The 10,962-nt window shown below is 40.0% G+C and overlaps 1 protein-coding gene across 1 annotated transcript in view; it reads right to left on the bottom strand.

Moving 5' to 3' along the window:
- Positions 1-10,962, bottom strand: part of RFWD2 (ring finger and WD repeat domain 2, E3 ubiquitin protein ligase) — a 119,238-nt gene that overhangs the window by 86,068 nt on the left and 22,208 nt on the right. The window contains exons 8-10 of the mRNA XM_009892851.1: positions 8,423-8,480; positions 4,680-4,794; positions 1,315-1,450 (exon numbers count right to left, since the gene is read on the bottom strand). Of these exons, the coding sequence (XP_009891153.1) occupies positions 1,315-1,450; positions 4,680-4,794; positions 8,423-8,480 (309 nt within the window). The remainder of the gene's footprint in view (positions 1-1,314; positions 1,451-4,679; positions 4,795-8,422; positions 8,481-10,962) is intronic.

Here is a 10,962-nt window from a genome sequence, read left to right as displayed (position 1 = left end):
ATATTGCAGTAGTTAAGGAATCCATGCTGCTTTTAAAAAAAATAGGTGTTCTATGCTGTTACACATGCCTCCATTTCTTCACATAGTGCAAATTTCTTTGGGTCTTTCAACAAACATTCAAGATGTTCTGTCTCTGTCCGAATGGCTCCTTCATAAGGTACTAGATCAAGAATCAGAAAATCCAAGTTCAATTATGTTCAATTCATTATGTCATTGTCATGTTTCTTTCAAGACCTCAGGTATGGCCACTTCAGATCTCCTGCTCACCATGTATAAAATAGAGATGATACTACTTCTCTCCCTTCAAAAGGTTGCTGTGAACAAACACATTTAAATTTGTGAAACGTGCCTGCAAGAAGCTAATGGGTCCTACATAAATGCCATGTAGAAAAGATTTCCCAGTTAACATGTTGTATCATTTTTTCCACCACCACCAGCTCAAAACAATCTACCACAGACTAATTGAATTCCCCAGGGTATGCTTCCACAGCTGCTGAATTCAGTTTAAGGTTAGGGCTGTTGGCAGATCCCAGCCTCTCCCTACCCCACGTGCTCTCTTTAGCCCCTAAGGGGGCTGGTTCATGGAGCTTAACTGGAAGAAACTAATTCTGTTGAAAGACAGTCAATAGCATTTCACCAGCTTAAAGTGTCCAAACTGGTCCATGGGAGGCTCAGATGTGCTTCAGCAGTGGCACACAGGACATGACCGCCCCACGCAGCAGGGGATACAGAGTTGATGTTGGCAAGAATAGAGCTGTTGAGTTGGCTTTACCACAACCACCTCCTCACTAGTGTTTAGCACAGTAAACAGAGCTTCCAACACTTGCAAGCTCAAGCAATCACAAACAACTCAGTTATTTAATATTTGCCATTACAACTGGATCCACCAACAATATTTAAAACCACCACAGATTCTTAAAGCTACCAACACCAAGCAAGATGGATGTTTCTTAAAATGCTAGAACTGCATCACTTAAAACACAACTATACTAGCACGAAGAGGACAACAGGCTTCGTGCTTTATCACAACAGCTCCAGATGCTCACTGGAGCAGCTCCAGATGCTCACAGGATACACCTCAACGGTTCTGCATTCGATCTTGAATAAAACCAATGGGAGTAAAAAGTACTACTGTGGTACTTGAGTGCCTTCACAGATCAATGATGATCACACATTTGCAAAAACTGTTTTTGGGAAGCGACTGCAAAGTGTTATATATGTACAGACCATAACTTGTTTAATACAGGTTATTAACTCAGCCTTAGCAGCTCGTATCAGCATGAGACGCACTGTCAGAGCTGCAGTAGGTCTTACCTGGATACTATGCTGGAGCCATTGTAGAGGTCACTAGCGTAAGACAGTGTTGCCAAGGGTCGGACAGAATTGTAGCGTGTGAACTTGGATAGACACTCCTGAAACTCATCCAGCTGGCTTGTGGTTCTGCTGTCATCTAGAGAGAGGCAGCAGCATTGAGGAGAACGGAAACAGAGTAAGAAGATAAACAAACTCAGCAGTAAACAAATCAGAATGTATGTCTTTATGTGACACTATCTCCGCTTGTTATTTGGGGAGGATTCTTGGTCAAAAAACAGGTTCTGTCTCACCTCTAGCATTCCCTGAAAGCAGTATGATTTTTCCAAGCACAAATTAAGTCTTCCCACTGCAACGCTGGGTGAGCCTAGTATGCTGAGAACCTGCCTAGAGATCAGAAATACAGCCTTCCTGGTAGATAACCTAATTTATTTTATTCAGAGCCCATGGGCCACATAGATTATTAACAAAAAACCTTAAAGCGTATCAAAATGCACTGTGAAGAACAGGCCTAGTTTTCTATGGAGGTGAAAGTATATTCCTTTCCCCATACTTCAGTTACAAGATGCCTACATTTGGTGTCAATTACATTCAAAATAAAAAAAAAAAAAAATAATGTCTTGTTACTCCAAAAGCAACAGAGCTAAGGAAGAGTTGTTTCAGGGCTGGAGAAGGAAGACAAGCATGAAACCAGAAGACTCCCTGTACTCTAAGTTTTGTGAAAATTATGACCTTCAGCAGACAAGGTGAAATTGAGCCAGCTTGAATAATGATGATAAATATTCTGTGGAAAATGGAACAGTTTACTACAAAAGTTAAAACTAAATTGCAGCGCAGATAACAAAGTCATTTCCCAGTTCCTCAGAAGTTCCAATTTTTCTCAGTATGAACAGAATTTTATGTAAACCATTTTAAAAATTAGTATTTCCTAAATACAGAGAAATTCCTAACTTATGGTGATGCCACATAGGCAAGCCAGCCTTCCTAACATGATCACACATCTGCAGTTAAACATTATGTAGAGCCTTCAGCCTTTGTAACAACTTCCAGAATTTGCAGCAATTCTCCCTTTCCTCCTCAAACACTCCCACGTTCACTTTGTCTTTTTGCACCAGTGCAATGTAAAGGAACTACAGCTATGGCTGTTCTCACAGCGCCTCAGTTTACAGGTAGTCCAGTTTGCAAATCGCATCACTGCACACCTTGCCTCCTGGTAAACCACGGCATCCACTGCAGCAGCAGAGAAGCCATACACACAACTCACTCATGTGGCTGAGATCAAATTGCACCCACTAGCTAAGTTATCCTTATCTGTTTCCTTAGCAGCAGCATAAGGAAACGACAAAGCTTCACTTATTAGAAAGGTCTGGAAACACTGGGGTGAAAAAATGAAAAGGTTGATCTATAAAAGCAAAACACAGCTGTGATTTCTTGTGGGAGAACACGGAGAGAATAATGTCTTTTCTGCACTCTGGTAATTCCTTGCCATCGGATATTATTATCTAGCTCTACACTTGTAAGGCATTTTGAAGTGTCCCTTACATGCTATTTAATGTTTAATCGTATAAAGGATCAGTGAAGGCTAGTAATTAGCATGTTTAGGAGTACTAGCATATACATTACCCACGCCAGATGGATCAAAAGGGGCAAAATGAACAAAGTACTGCTCCAAATTAAAATCATCAGCACCTGACTGCTCCAGGAAACAGCTCGAGGAGAAGCATGTAAACATCAGTCAGTGTTTTTTCAAAGACCCTTTCCTCCTTCGACACTTTGATAGGAACAAATAGCTGCTACTCTTCCATTTCCCTCATTTAGAGATCAAACACACAGTCCTCCTATAATTTATTCTGTACCTGTGCCTGGAAAACCGAATGTTATTTCTCAAGACATTTTCCCCGTCAAAGTGCAAGGCCATTTCATAATTACAGTTATGTCTCCACTCCCTACTAGAACAATCATAGGCACCTCTTACAAAAAGCTTTAAATCCACATTCCCTACTTAGAAAGCCTAAGAGGAGAAAAATTAATCAAATATCACAGGTTATCCCTCATTTAAGACAAAACCTGCACTTGCAAATCCTCCGCTCTTGGTGCGGCTGACACATGTGAATGCAAAAAATAGTTTCACTGCATTCATATTTATAGTTCCAATTATGAAGAAATATGTCTTCTAGAAAGGAATGCTGGAAGACCCCCATTTGTTATCCTTGGTTAGTAAGTATTATTTTAACATAAACACAGTTATGCATCACCAAGTTAACACTGCATGAAAACATCTCAGAGTGATCTGTGAAGGACTGTAGTCTGCAAAGCACTTGCTAGCACTTCACAGGAAACTGGCTGGTCACATACAACCAGCTTCTCAGATCTTCCAGCTACTGAAGCACCCTCTCAACGTGCTGCATTCCCTGTTAAAATTATTTTGCTGTGCACGATGAGACCTAAGTCAGTCACTGCTCTAAAGTAGGTAGAAGACGTAGACATATCTAAGACCAAGCTCCACTAAAACATGTTGCAGCCTTTAAACTGAGCTGCAGCTCACAACTTGGTGCTGCAAATCTTTTGCCTGCTGCAGCCCATTGCCTGAAACTTTTCCCCCCCAAAGCTGGTTTCTTTCCCAGAGGGGGCATAGAGCAACCCTTCTCATCCTCATTCGACTCGTTCATTTCTTAAGAGAATCTTGTCATGTAATTAAGAACCATCCACCCACTAGGTAACAATTACTCTAGCTGCTGTCACACTGTTACTCAATTATGAATGAGGCAATCTAGGAATTTGAAAACAGCTTCTAATTCTACAAAACAAGCCTTAAATCTAAGGTGTGCCCCATGGGACAACAACACTGCTGCACACTCAGCTTCTATACTCCAAGCCATTTGTTAACCAAGACTCAATCTAGACAACATAAAGGATAACCTCCAAGTGTCCTATTGCATGCTAAATACAGGAGAATTTATCAATGTATGTTTACACCTCCACAGCATTTCAATAGCAATGCTTTTAACTACTGTGTTTATACCTCATCTAGTAGAAAGACGACTCAACCACTGCTTTCAAATATCTGCATCTTCATAATGAGCATCAGTGAAACTGTTTATCATGGGTTATGCCCTTCACAGTACAGGATTACAAAGCAATGTGCCCCTCCAAAGTGACAGGATTAAATCTTCTAAATTTAGCAACCTCAAAGATTGGTTAAGAAAAGCAAAACGGGATGATTTGAGTAACACACAAAGATGTATAGCAATGTTCCCATGCAGGGAAGAAGTGAAAGCTACTCTCTCAAAAGCAAGTCTTTTCTGAGGACTAGGCATTGTAAGAGGTAACTGATGTCAGAAGCTGAACACCACACAAAAGGAACTCACCCGAGACACGTGTCATCCTGGTGGAAAAATAGCATTGCTCTAGGTCCTCAAAATGAGCTGTGAGCCGCTTGCGTCGTGAGGCTAGCGTGCTGTTATACCACGGTTGCTTTTTGGTCTGAATGGAGAAGAGGGAACACTTCAGGAAGGTAAAGATAGGCCTGGGTTTCATTTCAATAGATTTTACCAAATCATAAACAATTTATAACATTATATGTGAAGGGTTAGATGTGTAAAATGACAATAAATGAAAATCTTGCAACTGTCAACAGTTATTCTTAGGGTCCTAAATTGCACCCTTTAACTTGACAAACAAGAAAAGCTAGTTCTGGACAGTTCTTGTTTCCTGAACCTTTGCAAATCTACCGATTCCAGCCTCAAACACAGGACAGACAGCAGCAACCCTTGGGGAGTCACATCTTGCATTTATATGGATAGACGGCAGAGGCAGAAGATACTGGGCTTCCAGCTTCACAAATCAAACACTGTACAACAAATACATCCTAGATCCCTGGCAGAAAGCTCATTAAAAAGGAGGTGTTTATTTTAAAGAGTTAGTTACTGGATTATTTCTTTTGAAGCAACTCAGTAACTCTCTGTGAAGCTAAGCAAATAAGCATAGAAGCAGAAGACACCGTGAAGTTCAAAGGTTAATTGAAAAGAAGTCCATGAAACTCATCATTAAAACCATTTCACAACCTACCCAAGCAGTAATAGTGAGAGGCAGAAGCAAAGCATTGAAACTACATCTATAAGCTGTCCTCCTGAAGGAAAACAGAAAATACAGTACTTCTCGTTTTAATCACTAGTATGGAAAAGGAACAATTCCACTACTACACAAGAAGCACGAAGAGCACCTTGCTTTAGTTTATATTTAAGAAGCCTCACATATCACATGCTCAAAGCTAATGGGGAAATTTTTAAAGATTTGAGAACCACCAAGTTCCCTAATGAACAACATCCCTGACCACATACAAGGTCTGTAATGCCACTCAATGCCACTGACAAAACCCACTCTGCATACCACTCCCCCTCAATCCACACAGGAGAATGGACTGCCCTCATTACAACCATCAAGCAAGCCAACAAGAACAGACTAAATTCAGAGCCTGTTCAAACTCTGTTTACACCTGTACAAACAGTAATGCAACATTTTAGGGAAAAAGCAAGCCCCAAGCAATGAAACCTCCAGACACTGTTTCCCACACGAAGCCGCTGGCTATAGATTGACATCGTGACTCACACATGCATTTTGACAGCACCTCTGGTCTATGCAGCTTGTTTCATCTCAAAAGCAACTCCAACGTCAACACGCAACTAGAACACTGGAAAGCACTCCTACCTTGACACCTTTTAACTACAATTTTCTAAAACTTCACAATTTTAAGAAATACTTAATGGAACACTTTTACAGCATCTTTCTATTAATTTTGCATGCCAGCCTGCAAGGACTCCAGCTTCTCTCAGCACATCAGGAGTGATTAGGACTCAAGACAACTTCAAGTATCAAAGAGTAATCACTTCAGTTAAGACGTGATGAGGAATATAACCTGCGACATGATGAGCAATATAACCCAAGACCAAGTCTGATCTGCCAGATGAGCCCAGTCCACACCAAGGTGGAATCAATCATGGTAAGTATTTGCCTGCTGTGCGACACACCTGGTGGGTCTCCAGAGGAACAACCCCTGGAGCACCTCTCAGGCTGGCACATGGCAACCCAGCTGTGCTGGGAATTAATCTGCATTAACCCATCTTCATCAGATCCTCCCCAGCTAAGCATTTAAAACTGCTTATATTTTACCAAAACATTTATTGAGTTTCTATGAAGTCTGCTCCCTGGTTAAGCAATGCTGGGAAAAGGAGTTAAAAAAAAACCCAAAACAAAAAACCACCACCAAAAAATAAGGGAAAGAAGAGAAAACATAGCCAAGCAATTTTTATTCAACTGCTAAAACTACTATGGTTGTCCTAGTTGAAGACATTAGTTAGGACTGCTCTGTTATCAAGAGTGATTTTACTGTCTGAAATCCATTAGGTGCTCTGAGGAGTCTTCTAACAACTGTGGAAAAGCTTCACAGCCACACACAAGCTCCTTATTTTTAGCAGAAAAGTACTGCCACTAAATACTACCTGCAGAATTCCCCAGGGCCTATGTGACTTGTCCACTATTCACTTCTGAAGTTCAGCTTCTGGAAGAAAACGGTCCTGTAGTTTTGCACTATATAAATTCTTCCCTAGGAACATGTTCATGAGCAATGCACAGAGTAATTATATTGAGAAAGAAAGCTATGCTATCCATCCTAGCATAGCTTCTTTCTGCCAGCAGTGCCTAATCTACGATTTTTGCCATGACCAACAATCAGAAAAAAGCACAATTGAATTTATGTTCTTCAAACTATTTTTATGGTAAAGTCTTGCTGAAATTAGACTACCTTTGAATGAAGAGCTCTTTCAACTCCCTATCCAAACATACATTAACGTTTAATTTGAAAATTTGCATTAGTGAGTAGAGATTTTGCACTCTTGAGGACAAAAGAGATTATTCTCACACAAATAAAGCTGTCATACAGAATGACTAAAAAGTCTAAGTTGTTTTGCACGCTTACCAGAAGAACAGCTATGCTATTAATTTTGTCTTTGAAATAGAAAGAAAAGAGACAAGTAGTGTCTGTGAAGAACAAACATACTATATCATATCAGAGTCCTGAACATAAAATCTCCAACTGCATTTCACTTGCCCTCTGAAGTGAGGTAGAGCTACAATTCTTTGCTCAAGCAAAAATCTCCCAGACCACAGTAGCAGGAACGACAAGCATTTTTCTAAAGATTAATAGAGGAAAATTTCTAATCACCGATTAGTTATACAGCTACAAACCCCAAAACCTGCATGCACACATACACGCATGTGAGCCCGAAACTCAGGTGTTTTTTCTTTATATCAGTTACTCCACCAAATAAGATCCAACAGCACTTCTATTTTATTTACCAGTTTGATATGGTTGTGTGCTATGCACGGTCCACCACCACCAGAGAGCACCAAAGGCATGAGCTGACATGTAACCAACAGTCCGTCTATCTAAATCAAAACCGTTTAATCTTTTTGAAGCTGTCAGCCAGGTACCATCTTCCCAGTCCAGCTGAATCACTCCGAGCTGCAAGACTAGAGCTGTGCTGTTTGGCATTCAGGAGGCCCTGTATATCAGTTTGGAGGCTGCCTGCCAAACGGCTTCACGGCATATGCGACATTTTACCCTCTATGTGAATTTATAATACAGTTGGTAAGGCCCTAACAAGGACAAACTACAAAACAGCTGTATGTGTGGAGAATGAATGTTTCTTGTTTTGAAAGTCAAGCTTGATCCAAAGCTATTTAAGTCAATGCAAAGGGTCAGGGATTTACCTTCCTTCCCAAATGTTGCCCACTTGAGAGAAGAGATGAAGAGGAAAAAACATCCCCTCTTCTGTTGACTTTTCCATTGAAGAGTCAGTTTTGGGAGTAAAGTCAGATGTCTAAATATATTACACCTGATTCCTTTGATGATTTCAGTGTGGACACTCACAATCATGCATAGTCATTCCTACAGCTGTAGTCTTGGCTCCAGTTTGCCCATATAACCAGTTAAAAGCATTTGCAAGACTTGAGGAGAGATCCCTGGAGATAGATGGAGTTCTGCCTAATCTCTGCCCAGCCTCCACATTCACTCTCCCATCCCCCCTGTGCACAGACACACATATTACCTTACCTGAGAACTGCCACTGAAGCCTGGAGGCTGGCTATATTCCGTGGAATCAATAATACTACTGCAAAACCAAAAGAAATAGTCTACTTAAATCACTGTACAACCATCCTTTATCATTTTTAACCTGTTTGCTATTCCCCCCTTTACATCCTGCTGCATACTCGCCTTTGAAATTCATTTTATAGACAGGGAACACAAGGTTATTTTTTGTTTGGAGGTTTGGAAGGGATCTTTTTTTTTTTCTTAAATACAGGGACCTCCTAGAGCAAAATGCTGTCACACACAATTATGTGTAGCACAATCTAGTAATTTCTAATTAGAATGCAAAAGCATATCTTTTGTATGAAATATGCAGCATAAGACATTCTGAAAATAACATGCTACCATTGGTTTTCAGTTCCTTTAAAAAAAAAGTTTAATGCTATGGCAATTGAAACAGCACTGTGAAGAGGAAAAAGCTAGAGACATCAGCTTAAGACAGACACTAGTATTCCAGACACCTCTGATGACACAAAAAACAGACACAAGTAATGAAATACGGAAATAAAGTAAAAACATACTGACATCCAGGATTACTATTATTAGAAAATGCTACACCATGTATAGCTACATAGTATCTATAATGCTACAATATACCTTAAAATCACTCTTTTCAGAACATAGCACACATATGCAAACTCAAGAGATCTAACTTTCAAAACTGCAAAAGGATCTACTGATATAAGCAGAAGACAGGTGGTTCAGTATTCTTGCACATATGAGCAAAATACTTAGTTCTCGCAATAGGACACCAGAGCCAGATTAAAGCACCCTTATCACTCAAATTTAAGATACTTTTAGGATAAGTAAAGTTTAGTACACAAGAACATCATTTATTACGGAGAACACATTACAAACATTCATGATTTGTTTCTAAAAATCTTTATAACTCACTTCTGCTATGTCATTTGGTTTGGACAGAAAAGAAACTATCTGGGTTTGTTATTCTCAGTCTTACTTACAAAGTAACCTTAGATTTAAGCATTGCTTGGGAAAGCTGAAGGTTTCTTTAAAAAGGCTGCCAGAACACTGCTATAGGGCCCGGTTTTGTAAAAGATGATTGTACCTATTGATGTTTATGTAACAGCTGCCAGAACTGATGCATAGCCTTGACATTCTTGGTCATAAAACAAGTGGTTTGGCTGAAATGCTGGTCAGGGCCACCTGTAAGTCTAGAAGGATGAAACAGTGGTACTAGCGCTTCGATATTTCTGTGAATGTTTTCAAGCTCCCCTGGAGGCGGAGGGAAGCAGAAACAGAAGATGAGAGATGATTTTAAAGTCTCATTAGTGGTTAACTTGTAAGATGAGATTGATTGGGCTTCTGTTACAGGCAAGACAAAAGCTGCAAACCAAGAAAATCTGAGGGATAAAAATCATTATTTGCTGCGAGCTATTGCAAGGGAGAAAACAGCAGAGCTGTTTCAGGCATGGTCGGGGACAATGAACTTTAAATTAGAACGTGGCCACATGAAATAATGAAACACATACAGCAGCTCCTGCATGAGTAAGATGCTCAGCTGGAAAGCAGTGAAAAAGTACTCCATTCTGAGACAGGTATAGTGGCAATTAACAACAAAACACACAAACTTAGAGTGTCTGGTCTCGTTTTGCTGCAGGCTGTCTGGTGATGTAAAACCTTCAAGAGTGCAGACGTCATCTCCCTAACCAGAATACAAATTCAAAGTCATTTCTGTGAAGTGCCTGTAGCTGAGTTAACTGGCATATGCTCGAATGTTTTCCCTTTTAAAAACAGGACACAAATAACCAGAAAATTACAAAAGTTCCCTCTGAATTCTTTTTAAAAAGCTGTACCATTAGGTTCAATTAGAAAATTCGGCTACACTAAGACGACATATTTAAAAACCTGGAACAACAACAACAAAAACACAGCAATCTGCAGGCTAAATCCCATTTGTTATACCCTTATGGGGGTGGGGGGTGGAGTAATTAGAACAAATGGAGGGGAAAGAGATCAGGATTTCAATAACTGAATCAGAGTTACCAGGAAACTAATTTTTAGATCAGAATCTTTCCCCAGAAACTCCTATTAGGGTGATAGTTTGTTATTGCTGTTGCTGCCTGAATATGCAGTCATGGAGAAGTTGCTTATTTGTGTCTCCTGTTTGCACCATTTACTGGTCGCAAAAATAGCACACACGCCTGTTCAGAAAAACCCTGCACAGAACTATTTGTTCTTTTCCCTTATTCTTCCCCTCTTGTTCTCTATTAATATACAAGCCCAGCAATCTGCAATGCTGTAAACAAGTGCTGTGCTATTACCCAATTTAATATTTCATCATACCCTGTACAAGCATAAGAGAAAACACGTGTTTCTTGAAGCCGAGGACGTATTGAACACGATAGCTATACTAGGGTTTTTTTGCTAAAGAACTTGTGAAGGAAGATGAGGAGGCATAGTAATTTCACATTTTGAAGATGTTAAAGAGGGTGGCGAAAAAAGATACAAACAATGAAATGAAACAGAGAATTAATGAAGCAAGC

Source organism: Charadrius vociferus, unplaced genomic scaffold (genome assembly GCF_000708025.1).
Source record: "Charadrius vociferus isolate BGI_N301 unplaced genomic scaffold, ASM70802v2 scaffold39, whole genome shotgun sequence".
Classification (NCBI taxonomy): Eukaryota; Metazoa; Chordata; class Aves; order Charadriiformes; family Charadriidae; genus Charadrius; species Charadrius vociferus.
Note: the sequence above shows the minus strand (reverse complement) of the source record. Positions and strands in the feature narration are given on the sequence as shown.